Below are 14,513 nucleotides of genomic sequence, written 5' to 3' on the forward strand. Positions count from 1 at the left end.
TGTCTGAGCAGTTGTATTATTCCATTGTGTTTATAACCCTGTGGTCATTTAAGCAGGAAGAAAAGAATGCCTACATTCTCATTAAATTGGGGATGAATTTAGCTGTCCCTAGCCTGATGGCAACATAATTACACCTACCAAGCCTTGGCTACATCACAGGCAAGGTAGTTTATAAAAGCAGCATGAAGTTAGGAGTAATCATCCTACCCTGTTGCATGAGCCCTGTTCCCATATAAATGTAGCTGGCTCATCTGGATATGTTTTTCAGTACATGCACACATAACTTCTTGGGTGGTGGTAAGAATTACTCTCTTTATGGCAATTAGTAGTATGATTAATATGTGTTTCAAATAGCTCTACAGATATTTTGAGTCATAATAGGACATATGCTAAGTTCTCTATGTAGATTGTTGGCATTTATAGCTACTATGCACCCATATAAAACAAATGACTAACTAGGAAGTAATATGAAATGCACTATCAAATATAACCTTCCTGGATCATCTAAATTGGGGGCTTAAAAAGAGTAAATAACTATTTCTTACAATCTTATTCAGAAATCTGATAAGGACCAGGATAATTTTTAATGATTTGAAAAGGAAAATTAGTAGATACTTCGAAAATAATTTGAAACTTGTTTTTCGTGTAAGCTTTTTAAAATCTATATGTACATTAGCACTAATTATATATTTACAAAGGCAATTATAATAGTTCAGCTAAGAAGTTGCATGATAACTAGAATGTTCCAAGTATAAGCTATGAATTTCATTAAACTAGAATCAAAGTAGAACTTAATTGTATATACTAATAGTCTAACCTGAAACTACATTTCCCAAACTGTGGTTTTAGAAAATACTTTTTTTTTTGAGTTTTTTTTGATATAAGGCATGTGAGCTCGCCAGAAAAACAGAGAGAGACAGAGAGACAGAAAGTGAGAAATCACCTTCCAAGGGCGATGACCGCGCCACAATCCCTTCTCCTCCATTCTCCTCTCGGTATCTTGGGCACGCATGTATGCACATACACCTGCATGAGTTTAAGCCACCGGGTCCAGGACTGAAACCACGATTGACTACATGGGAGTCCAGTGACATAGCCATTTCGCCAACTGCTGGTCCCAGAAAATAATTTTTTATTTATTTATTTTTTTAAAAATTAAGTTTTTCTATAGGGCGCATGCACTCAATGGAGAAGGAAACAAAGACAAGTGAGAGGGACAGTGAGAAATCACTTGCTAGGAAGGATGGCCACACTGCAATTCTTTCTTCTCTTGAGATCTTGGACATAAACGTGCGCGTACACACGCACACACACACACACACACGCACACACACCAGGTGTGATTTTCTTTTTTCTTTTTAGCGAGAGATTTTTGCTATAGGACTCTATGTCACCAGGGAGACATAGAGTAGAAAGATAGAAAGAACACAACAGTCCCTTCTCCATTCTTGTCTCAGGATCTTGAGTACACATGCATACACGCACCCTTGACGTGAGTTTTAAATCAGTGGATCTGGAACTTGAACAGTGGACAACTACATGGGAATTCAGTGATGTAGCCATTATGCAATCTGCTGTTCTCCCCACTTCCTCCTCTCCCACCCCCTCCTCCTGTGCCCTCCCTCCTCCCCACTAGAGGAGTGATTTCTCACTTTCCCTCACTCTCTCTCTCTGCCTGTCTCTAGTGAGTGCCCCATAGTGGGGAAATAAAAATTACAGACAGCTTAACCTGTACCAAACATAAAACTAAATGCTTTACTTGAATTATCTCACTTAATTTAATCTTCTATAAAAATGAAGCTTACTTACAGCTTTGACTATCTCAACCAAAACTGGAAGTAAAAATGATTATATTGCAAGGATACTTAAATAGGAAAAAAAACTATAAGTCACTAACCATATCCAACACGTTATTTATGCTAGACTTTAAAAGAAAAATGCAGAAATAATATTCATTTTATTGAATTAATATTTTAAAAGTCTTAATTATCTGGTTATTTTGGTATTCACAGTAAATGGATTCACTAAGTTTTAAATTTTTCCATCTGGATATTCAGGATTATACAGACAAAGCTAAATGGATCTCAAATGGAAAATAATTTCCATGATCAGTAGTGTTAAAATTTTCCCTTGACTATATTAAAAACAGATTGCAATTTTCTCTTAGGAGTACTAAATAAAATTGTATTAAATATTTGGCAACTATTCTAATGCTATTGTAGTAAATGGCCTTTACTTTATTTTATTTTTAGATTTTTGCCATAGGGCATGTGTACTAGCCAGAAAGAGACAGAGAGAGAGGGGTAATGAGAAATCACCCCCTAAGAGCAATTACTATGCTGCAAATCCTTCTCTTCCATTCTCCTACTGGAATTTTGGGCATGTACACACCTGTGTCTGACATGATTTTCAAGATACCAGGTCTTGGACTTGAACCACTGTCAGCCATGTGGGAGTCCATGCCTTAACTACCACACCACCTGCTAGCCCCAGTAAATAGTCTTTTATTCATTGAATGGGAATTACAAAATCAGTGGTATAAATTTTGCACAAGGACATTTAATTAAATAGAACTTTCATTATAAATAATAATATCATGTACACAACCTATTTAAGCTGCAGAGAAAATGTGGAAAGATTATTATTTTTAAAATAGTACAACTTACAGGCCAGCAGATGATGTAGTAGTTAAATTGCTGGACTCCCACTTGGCTGACTGGGGCTTGAGTCTTGGACCTGATGGCTTCAAACTCACACCAGGCATGTGGGCATGCATGCTTAAGATCCCAGGAGGAGAATAGAAGAGAAGCAATTGCTGCATGGCCATTCTCCCTCAAAGGTGTTTCTTTCTTTCTGTCTCCTTGTCTCTGTTTCTCTGGTGGGCACACGTGCTAAAATCTCTTTGAAAAAAAAAAAAGTATAACTTAATCATTAAGTATTCAGTGACTAGTTGCAAAGAAGTTTGCCAGTCACCATGTTCTTATAGCCACTAGAATAAGTTTTGTTAAATTAAGAAAAAAAAAAAAGTAAACAAACCCATGAACCTAATCAAATTGTGGAGCATGCATACATCAACATGAATCATTTAAAATGTAGGAGATGCTATTATCCTAAAGTTGATCATTTTTGCTTTTATTATATGGCAATTCATTTACAACACTGCAAAGTTGATACAGTAGGTTGCGTTTCACGTTTCAAAATCTAGTATGGCATAAAGATGAGAGCTGTAAGAGATAGTCCACATCTCAGAGTCAAATCCTTCATATTCTAGATTAGCAATCTTCTGTGCCAGACATCAATTCACCAAACCCACACCAAAAACAATAACAGAGGGGCCAGAAATAAATCTCATCCATCTGTCTATTCATTCATCCATCTATCTTCCGTTTCATGCATTCATTCATTGAAGAAATATTTATTGAAAGCTTATATGTGATAGACTCTGGGAATGCGGTGACAAGTAAAACAAAACATGGTCCCTATTATTTTGGTAACTTTTTTTTTTTTAAGAATTATTTTATTGGGACCAGCAGTTAGCGTAATTGCTATGTCCCTGAACTCCCATGTAGTTGATCCTGGTTCGAGTCCTGGACCTGGTGGCTTAAACTCACACTGGACACGTGTGCATGTGTGCTCAAGATCCCGAGAGGAGAACAGAGGAGAAGGGATTGCAATGTGGCCATCCCCCATGGGGAGGTGGTGGTGATTTCTTGTTTTCTGTCTCTCTGTCTCTCTCTGTCTTTCTGGTGAGCTCACGGTGTCCTCTAGTAAAAACCTCTCAACAACAACAACAAAAAGAATTATTTTATTTAACTTTACTTAGTTACTTATTTAAATTTGATCAGAGAGGGACAGAGTGAAAGAGAGGGAGAGAGAGGTAATGTGAGAAAGCAAGCTACCATGTCTGGGACTCGAACCACAGTCGGCCATATCAGAGTCCGGTGCCCTTAATCACCACACCACCTACCGGCCCCATGGTAATTGTTTTGATTATATGGTTGGAGGTAGACAAAAATTAATTAAATGATTATTCAAATACACACATGATTACAAACCAAGGCAAGTACTCTGAAGGAAAGGAACATAGTCAATGGAAACATGTAATGAGGAACCCTGTCTCCAAGCTAAGGGACTGAGAAGGATTCCCAGAGGAAGTACCCCATGAATTGAGCACTGAAAGCTGAATAGAAATTACAAGGTAAAGGAAGAGGGTGAAAAGAGGTACAAAAACTCTTCACAAAGAAATAATTTGTGAGAAACAGAAAGCCCAGAATGTCTGAAGTCTAGACAGAAAGAACAGAGGGCAGGAAGGACTGGTAGGTCAGCCATCCCAGATGAGCCAGGTCTATAGTCCAGATTATCATTTTTGGTCTTTATCTGAAGAGTCATAGAAAGCTATGGAGTTGGTACAAGGATAAAACTATAGCTCTCATCCTTACCAGTTGTATTTTCACCTGGGCCTATGCCAGATAATTAAATGCATCAAGGTATGGGGCATTTCTATATATTTTGATTCCATTAAGTGGTATCTCAAGGAGGGGTAAGGTGAGAGAAATGGAGGATGGCAATGTGGGAATGAAGGGGGCATAGGAGGAAGTGATTGTATTATTTATCTGGTATATCTGACTTTCGGGGGCTCATGTTTGCAAAATAAGTTGTCTGAAAGATTCAAATAAATAAAATATACTTGTGGTTTGTGAGCTATATTAGATTAGCTTTTCTGTGGAAAACCTCTACTCTCTGAATTTTTTTCTTCCAGTCTACTTTCTCTGTATAAAAACACATAGTCAAGAAAGATTTCCTATGTTCATTAGAACCTCTCTTGAGGTTTCCAAAGGCTTGTATGTGCCCAATACCATCTGGCCAACTGGATGCTGAAATATATCATGGGCATATCTGTAGAATTCCAAGCCACATGTATGGTAGGAATGCAATGAGCTGCTTAAGAGTCTGGATTTTTAGTTAAACTCACCTGGTTTGACTGTAACCTCAACTCTGCAAGGCCTAGAGTTGTAGGAACCTTCTCTCATCTTCCTCCTCAAACCCCTAATAACCTTTCACTTCTTAAAAATTAATATCTGTTCTACACCATCCTTTTCTTCAAACTTCATCTTCTTCTACATTTCCCTATCATTTTTCCCTTCCAGGGAAACATCTTCTCTAAGCCTTGGTTACCCTATTTACAAAAAAGGAAATAATACAAGAAAACTTTAAAAAGTTCATAGAAAAATGGGATCAACGTATGAGTTCACATTGGTACAACAACAAAAAAGAAAATCTAGGAAGAGTTATTTTATAGCACGCATTTTCCATGAATTGTTCAAAGACCCTTTCACAGTTATTAAGGTAGAGTTAAACAAGAATTTAGCAAATGGCAGATCTTATTATATGAGAAAGAACAGGTGAAGTTCAGGGTAGAAATGGGCCAGCTCCATGACATAGTCACTGAGGCAGCCAGATCCCACAGAGATGACCTCACACTTTGAATACCAGACCTGGCAGCTTGAGAAACACTCCATGTGCATGTGCGTGCCTGCCCAAAATCCTGAAAGGAGAGAGAAAAAATGGAGAAGAATTTGTGGAGTAACCCTTTCCCATAGTGCTTTCTCCTCTCTCTCTCTGTTTTCCTCTGCCAGAAGCACATACTTTCTAGCAAAATAAATAAATAAATAAATAAATGACATTTTTTGGAGTTATTAAGCTTTTAATTAATAATAATGAGTTTCCTTCTCCCTTATAGTCCCTAACTCTGAGGGAAGTACGACAAGAGCACTCACACTGAAGGATATTTTAAATGGGACATTTTCTTATAAAACATTTTTTCCAAACTGGATTTCAGGTAAGTGAATTTTTGTTTGTTTGTTTTGGGGGAATTTTTAAAGGATATTTTCTTTTGTTTTGTTCTTGGAGTCAGTGCATCTCTATGGCAACTGAGATCATAGCCATTGAAATGGACAGAAAGGTCAATTAATTATCTTGTCAGCTCAAACACCCAATGTACTTTTGACAAAATCATTCAGTCTGGATTTGCCCAATAATAATAAAGCCAGTAGAGTTTAAACATAAAATTAAAAGTCACAAAGGCACTGTTGAAATAATTGGAGTGTCAATTGTAGCTTTTGAGAAAGGGAGATATGCAATTGTTCAGAAGTCATGAGAATTTTACGTAAGAAATTCCTTAGTTTGTCTGGATAATCTAGAAAGTAGACTGTATTTTACTTTAACACCAAGCTGTTTAAGGATTATATATTTGTATATAGTTCCTCAAATAGTATTTATCAAATAATTCTAAATAATCTTCCTCAAATAGTATTTATCAAATAATTCTAACCATATAAATGATGAGATCAACTAAATGTTTACAATGTGACCTTTGTATATATTATGTGTCTCTAAGCAAAATTAAATATTTTCATTTTTCTCTCTAAGAAATAAAATTTATGTAAAGTAGGCTTTTAACTATTTAACACTACCCAGATATGATTTACTATTACCAAAGAAATGTACCAAGAGCTAGTGCATGCTCTTTGTAACTCAGAGACAATAAACGTTATGTCTAAGCACCCTGCATTAGTAAACTAAGGGTGCTGCTAGCAAATACGCCACCTTTGTGTGCAGTTACAAAAGTATCCTTTCCTTTCTCCCACCAACCACTTATTGTTTTAAATCTGACAAAGCAATATGTGTCAGACAGAAAGGAAAAACAAAAATGTGAAATAAGAGAGGTATCTTTCGTTACATGTGTATTTCTTGAAAAAAAAAAAAGATCATTTCAAGTTTCTTTTTTCTTTCTTGTTTGAAGGGCAAGAATATCTTCGCCAATCTACAGATAATAATATAATATTTTATAATATTGAAACAGGAGAATCATATACCATTTTGAGTAATAGTACCATGGTATGTATCCAGCATTATCTTCCTCCTTAGAAATCTTTGCTAGCTTTTTACTGATAAAGAAACTGCATTTGAATTCTTAGCACCTGATCTGGACTCAACCTGCTTTCCCTGTTCCATCTCAACATAATCCTCCAGTTTTCTCTTTTGTAATTACAGTAAATCCTCACCTTCATCTAAATCACGTAGCATCTTTCCTTCTCTTTGGAAATAGTGTGGTATAAGGTAAGACAAGAAATCAGTCCTAGGGCTGACTCTGTGGCCTAGTGGTTAAGGGAGCCGGATCCCACAGGCTGACATGGTTTGAATCTCGGCCTTGGCAGCTTATAAAACACTCAAGGCACCTGCACTTGGGTGCCCTAAACTCCAACAAGATGAAAAAATGGAGGATAATGTGTGCGTGACCATGTCCCACTGGACAGCGCTTTCTCTTTCTCTATCTTTACTCTCACTGGCAAGAACACGCACCCTCTGGAAATTAAATTTAAACAAATAAATAAATAAAAATATTTTGGTCCTTAAAATCAGATAAATTGAGGATCAAATCTTGGCTCTGTCACTTACTACTTGTGGAACCTGGGGTAAGTTTCTACACTACACCAACCTCGCTATGCCTTGGTTTCTTCCTCTGTAAAGTGGGAGTAGTAATACCTCTGTGGATTAATGTAAGAATTAAATAAAATAACATTCTTAAGTGTTTAGGATAGTGTCTAATATATTCAAAAAATGGCAGCTATGGTATATGGACACAGGCTGTCCTGCCTTCCTGGGCTCTCAATCTTCCTACCTTCTCCACTTCTCGAATCCTACTAATCTTGGGCCAGCCAGCAGTGTGGTGGTTGAGGCAGCTGGATCCTCTATGATCAAACCTACAGTTCAAGTCTTTGACCTGGTGGCTTGAAAATTCACATGCTAGGTGCAAGTCTGTGTGTGATTAAATTCCTGAGAGGAGAATGGGAAGGAGAAGGAATTGTGGCATGGCCATCCCCCTTGGGGACATGCTTTCTTGCTTTCTCTCTCTCTCTTTCTCTGGCGAGTGTATGTGCTCTATAACAAATTTAATTTTTTTTATTATACTAATCTTTTAAAAGGAATCTTAGATAACAAAACCCTCCTCTGTGCAGTCAATGACCCCTCATTTGGATTCAATCACTTCTTCCTTAATATTTTTGCAGTACTGTATTGAATCTCTTTCATAGAACGTTCAGAATAGTAATGTTACTTATTTACAACTTTAACATTATAAGCTTCTTGAAATCCAAAAGTATATCTTATTTATTGCATACAGTAACTTTATCTGTATCTGTGAGTATTGCATAAACTTTATTTTTTCAGTTGCGTTGAAAGTATATATAGGCAGGAGTATATCAATGACAGTATTCTTTTAGAGCTACCAATTTACATAACTTGTTTCTTCTTTATCATTTCAGAAAAGTGTGAATGCTTCAAATTATGGCTTATCACCTGATCGGCAATTTGTGTATCTAGAAAGTGATTATTCAAAGGTATTAACTATTTAATTTAAGTATATCTTGTATGATTGTAACCCCCTTTACCCTACAGGTCATATTATACAAGTAAGAGAAGGCAAGAGTGACTCTTATCTCTAAATATTCAGGAAGTTAATGTAGAGCGAAACCTATAACATATAAATCAGAATTTGGCAATTTCTTTTCTCTTTTTCAAGTAGCAGAACCTACTTTCTTCTGGAAGAAGAACATTTCACTTGAGGGCACTTATAGTCATCAGAAAGGAAAGAACTAGTTTTGTATTTCTAAAGCTATTTTATAGCATTAAACCACTCGATCCATATATATTTTAATCTTATGAAAATTTTCTATTGAAAATGGAAACGTCAAGAGGGAGCATAATTAACTCACATACTCAAACATAATAATATATGGTCAGTGGCACACCAGGGTTTAAGTATGTGTTGCTAAAGGCCCAGTTTAAGTATGTTCCCAACAAACTAGACTATTTGGTGGAACTTAATTAACACTTCCTGAACACAGCTGCAGAGGGAAGGTGATCATCTTATTTTTTCTAATTATACTAGCAAAAGTAGAAAATAATTTACTATCAAGTTAAATTCCTGATAGTTACTTTCAGGTGAAGAGCCTTTCATTTTGACTACTATTTTTTTTAACTTCTTGAGATGCTAAACCACCTGGACATACAGTACAAAAATGTAAACTTACCTCCCTCCCCAGTCGATTTTACAGCTGATTATTTTCCAATGGTGCTGGCCTCAGACAGCAACAATCTTCAGAAAGACATATTCCAACCTGATAGAACTATTTTTGCCAAGACTTTGAAAGCCTTGTAAAAAACAGAATTCAAAATAATACTTGCATCATTCACTGGCTGCAACACAAACAAACTTAAGGAAAAGAACTTGCTTTGTTCAGGAGGAATTGCAAGTTAAATACCTCCTATTTATGCTTTCAATTCCTATTACCGAGAATACTTTATTCAGCTAAAGAAAGGCAAGCATTTTGTAGCTAAATCATAGGCTAAATGAAATTCTCTTTTCCCCGTTTTTAAGAGTATCAGTGTAATAAATTACCCAGGTGCAGGCTGATCCTTAGGGGCTGAGGAAATCATAGTGGTTTTACTTCATTCCAGGTAAAAAGTAAAACATGAAGGGAAAATTCCTAAGATAGAGTGTGTCAAAGATAAGCTTTTTATATTAGGAAATGTCTCTGGATAAGCTTTTTATGGAATGAGGTTTGAATCATTTCTGAGATTAGTTCTGGAACTTGGACAAACAGCACAAAAGTCCACAGTAAAACTCTTTAAATGAAGGCTCATTTGGAATGGAAACATATCCTTCCCAGTGCCTTGTGAAAATAGTTCTTTTATAATTCTAGATCTCGAATTGGATGATCTATGATTATACATTATTGATAGAGGCTTTTTTAAAATTGTAATTTGTCTTTGCCTCTCTTTCTTACAGCTCTGGCGATATTCTTATACAGCAACGTATCACATCTATGACCTCAGAAATGAGTAAAATATCACCTTTATGTGCTAATACTTCTTTGGTCTAATACCTGGACTTTCTCATTTCAAACTCTGATTTGGAGTTAAGAGTAATTACTAACCTTAGTTTCTTACATTTTTACAATATTTGAGGGTCTTTCAAAAAGTTTGTGGAAAAACTGAATTAAAGTAAAAGTTTTTTATCCAAAACATTTTTGAAATTCGTGCATAACTTTTGATAATACACATTTTCCATGAACTTTTAAACTCCCCTTGTATGGGTACCAATAAAACTTAGGAAAAAAAAAAAACTTCCTTGGGCTATTCCCTTCTTTTTCTTTGACAAATATTTGAATATGTTGCCTTTTTTTTTTAGGAGAGTTTTTACTCTAGAGTATTTTGCCATTTTATACTTGATATAGTAGTCTTTTTTTCCCTACTTTTGAAAACCAAATTAAAAATGTGATATTTATGGAAATAAATACATGTTTAAAAATACAGAAACATTCATGGGAACAAGACACCGTTTTATGAGAATGGCTACTTCATCAGAGAGGGTAGAAAGGAAGCAGATGCAGCATTAGTTGTGCTGGATTTCATTTGTGTAATATTCAGGTTGTATAATACTCCATTCACTGATTTAAAATTAATTATTTTTAGGACTGGATCCATGGCCTGGGAACTAGGCCCACATATCGACCACATGGTTCAAGTCTAGGTCCTGTCACCTTGAGAAATACACTGAGTTCATGTGCGTGCATACCTCATTTCCTGACAGGATGGAGAAATGGAGGAGACGGGATTGGGTCATGACTATGCTATTCTGGGGGATGCGTTCTCCCTCTGCCTCTCTATGTTTCTCTCTGGCGAGCAAAAGTGCCTTCTGGCAAATAATAGATAAAATTAATTATTCTTAAAATGGCAAAAATGTTTTATTTAACATTTAAAATGTTAAATACTCTCTTAAATTTAGATGGTACATAAATTGTCATTTATTTTTATCTTCTTTGTATGTATGCTGTTTTTTGTTTGTTTGGTTTTTAGTTTTTGCTATAGGGTGTATGTGCTTACCAGAGAGAGAGAGAAGGAGAAATCATCCCCCAAGAATGTGACCATGCCATAATTCCTTTTCCTCTAGTCTTCCCTTAGGATTTCCAAGCCACTAGATCCAGTACTCTAACCACACAGCTGGCCATGTGGGATTCAGTGCCTTTACCTCCATACCACTTTCTGACCCTGTATGTATGTTTTTAAATTTTTGAAATATTTGCCATTTAAAAGAAAAACTTTTAGTAAATGTGTAGGTAGATAAAGGACTGAGGGAGAATATTCCTGGAAGAAATAAAAATATACAAAGGTTCAAGGAAAGAGAGGGCGTGCTGTGTTCAGGAAACTCAAGAGTAGGTCTGTTCAGCTGAAATAGGAGGAGGGCCCTCTAGTGGAGGTGGCCTAACTAGCTGGGAAGAAAGTGAGGCCAGGAAACATTGGCCAGGTAACAGTGAGGAAACCACTAGAAGGAATTTAGATTTCTTTCTGATGACAATAAGGAATCACTTATGGGTCTTAAATGGGAAATAACATAATCAGATTTGCAATTTAGAAAAATCACTCTGGCTAAGTGTGGATAATGAATTGGTTTAGTTGCTCATCTTAATGTGATATCGTCTTTGCTGTTATATAAAAGGGGAAAGTAATTATATGGTTTGAAGAGGTATTGAAAAAATCTTCTGGTCTATTTCCCCTTTTGTCTCGTAAGAACATAGACATTTTTTTAAAAAAATTATCTATCTACTTTGCTTAAGTGTTCAGAAAAGAATAGTTCTGATCTGCTTAAACTGTCAAATTAAGAAATAAGAACTACTGCTTAAAGTAGAATTTAATCCATCTAATGCATTCTGATTCTTTCTCTTCTTTGTATCCACATCATCACTAAATTAAAGAAGTATTTATTCAGCAACAATTATGTGAAAAGTATATATGGGGGAGATACATATCAGCTCAGAGTGCCAACTCTGTCTACTCTCTAGAAACCTTTAGACTAGTGATATGGGAATCTTAGTTTTCGGTACAATTTCTTAAGGCTTTACGCATTTCCTTGTTTTTCTTTTAATCACTTTGAAATTTTCTAAGTTGAGGCTCACAATATTGAACAGTATTCCAAAAGATGATAAATACACTAATATATTAATCTTAGTTTGTATAACCTTCAAGGCCTACAATTATGATAAATAGCAAGTCTGTAGCAAATTCATTCCAACCACTGTTTTCTTTCTTTCTTTTTCTTTCTTCCTTTTTTTCATTTCTTTTTTGCTTCTTTTTGTTTTCTGCACAACTATCTTTTTTTTCATATTTTCTTTGGAGGGTGGGGGGAGTCAGGTAAATGCAGCATGTTTTAGGGAGTAAGGGATGATTAATTTGTTGAGATTCAAGGCAAGACCAAATGCCACTAATGCCAAGTCTTTACATAGTTTTGAAGACTAGAAAAGCTAGCACAGAGAAAATAAAAATGGTATTGGGACCAGCAATAGGCATAATGGCTATGTCACTGGACTCCCATGTAGTTGATTATGGTTCTAATCCCAGGCCCGGTGCCTTAAGTTCACACCGGGCACGTGTGCGTGCATGCCCAAGATCCCGAGAGGAGAATGGAAGAGAAGGGCCTGCACCCCTCCTAGGAGGTGATTACTCTTTTTCCGTCTCTTTGTCTCTCTCTGTCTTTCTGGCTAGTGCGCATACCCTATAGCAAAAACCTCTCCAAAAAAAAAGAAAAGAAAAAAAGAAAATGAAGATGGTGTTTGGTTTCAAGCTAGGTAAGGAATTATGAAACAATAGCCTTTTAAATCCTCTTCCTTCTTCTTCTCTCCTACTATTGGTGACTCAGAACACAAAACAAATGGCAGCAGTGAAGGTTTGCCAGTTATGATGAGATATGAATGAAGATTTTCAGCTTGATGCTGTCTACATGATTGCATAGACAAAGGTTTTGTGTATAAAAACTACGACAGTGCTGCAGTGTCAAAGGGAGCATGAACACTGGCTTGAGTCAGAACTGTAAACTAAGTGTAGAATGTCTTGTCTCTGAGTCCTTCCCTTGACAGTGTTCCTACATCTCTTTCAACATGTTCCTGACCTCTCAGGGGTCTGGTGCTCAAATACTGACTCCTGGAAGGTAAGGTTGCTACTGAAGCACCAAGGGTAACCTTCCTCCAGGGGCACCATTCTTTCTCCATAATAACTGCCATGCTCCCTGTTTGCTTGCTAGACCTCATGCCACATGACCTAGTAAGTTACATCATGCTATTATGTGCTACAGGTCTTCACATGTGTCCAAGCATGAAAAAAAATGGGAACGTGAAATGTCAAACATGTCAGCTCTAAGTCGGAAAGAAATTTTTGAAGGGGGATGGGCAGGGAGTCTCTCTAGATTCCTGAAATAATACTTTGGAAACAGATCTTGATTTGTTTGCTCAGAAACGCAGTCTTGATGAAACTATTAATATGATATTTAAGAGAAGTCAGAATGTAAGCATGGCATCCTATGATACGTTAACACAAAAAAATCAGAATACATTCTTGCTGAAGACTTACAATATAAGTCACTCACTTGAGTACTTGCAGAGTAACTCGAAGCATCAAAGTGAGATTTTTGGCCAATAGAATATTTGAAATTTCCCCATGGGTAGAGGACTTTGCAAGCATAAGGCATACTGCCCAGTATACGATCTGTTTTTCAGTTTAGCTTGAGATCAGATGTTCCTTTCCTTTTCTGATTTTAAGTCAGATCCCTGGGGAGATTGTCAAATGGCATCTTATTTTCAAAAATCTGAAATGCATATGCATTCACAGAGATGGGGGTTGTGAATGAGAATGTAGAAGAGCACATATTAAACTTCAGCACAATTATAGAATTTCAGAACTGGAAAGCACTTCAGTGACCAGCTCAGTCTGGTGTGTGCAAATTTTACAGGCCCAGGGGTTAAAAAAAAAAACCCTCCAGTTTAATTCTGGGTCTGCCAAGAACTAAGCAATATGACCTTAAAAAGTCTTATCATCTCTCTAAGCCTCACATACATTATCTGTAAAACATAGGGGCTCTATTAGATAATCTCTAGAGATGTTCACGCTTTCGTAGTTTGTGCATTTTTAATCCATTCACCGCAGTATAAAGGTCAGAAAACTGAGACCCAGAAAGATTAAGCAACTTTTTATAAAGTAGAGGAAGAATAACAACCAACCACCAATGTCTCTTGTCCCTTGTTTCTGTATTTTTAAAATTATGTTTGTAGACATAAGGAGATGAGCCTTAATTTTTATTATTTGTCCATTTGTTTCTGTTTACACAATTTTTTTGTTGTTTTGTTTTTTGGAATTGCACAGCGGGGTTTGTTGTTTATCCTTCTTTCTCTCTTTCCTCTTAGAGAATTTGTAAGAGGAAATGAGCTTCCTCGCCCAATTCAGTATTTATGCTGGTCGCCTGTTGGGAGTAAATTAGTAAGTGTTTAAATTATAGAAGTGTTTAATCATTTAAATAAAAGAGGAGCCATTTGATTTTGGCCTTTGTTAAATTTGCCTGCCTGAAAGAAAAAAAATACATTCATGACTATTTTAGTGGTTAAAAACGGGAAGAGTTTTGATAA

General features: G+C 36.2%; 1 protein-coding gene across 1 annotated transcript in view; it reads left to right on the plus strand.

Moving 5' to 3' along the window:
• Positions 1–14,513, plus strand: part of FAP (fibroblast activation protein alpha) — an 82,958-nt gene that overhangs the window by 16,588 nt on the left and 51,857 nt on the right. The window contains exons 3-7 of the mRNA XM_006160267.3: positions 5,741–5,839; positions 6,803–6,897; positions 8,325–8,399; positions 9,851–9,903; positions 14,295–14,367. Coding sequence (XP_006160329.1) covers positions 5,741–5,839; positions 6,803–6,897; positions 8,325–8,399; positions 9,851–9,903; positions 14,295–14,367 — 395 coding nt within the window. The remainder of the gene's footprint in view (positions 1–5,740; positions 5,840–6,802; positions 6,898–8,324; positions 8,400–9,850; positions 9,904–14,294; positions 14,368–14,513) is intronic.

Source organism: Tupaia chinensis, unplaced genomic scaffold (assembly GCF_000334495.1).
Source record: "Tupaia chinensis unplaced genomic scaffold, TupChi_1.0 Scaffold000674_2, whole genome shotgun sequence".
NCBI lineage: Eukaryota > Metazoa > Chordata > Mammalia > Scandentia > Tupaiidae > Tupaia > Tupaia belangeri.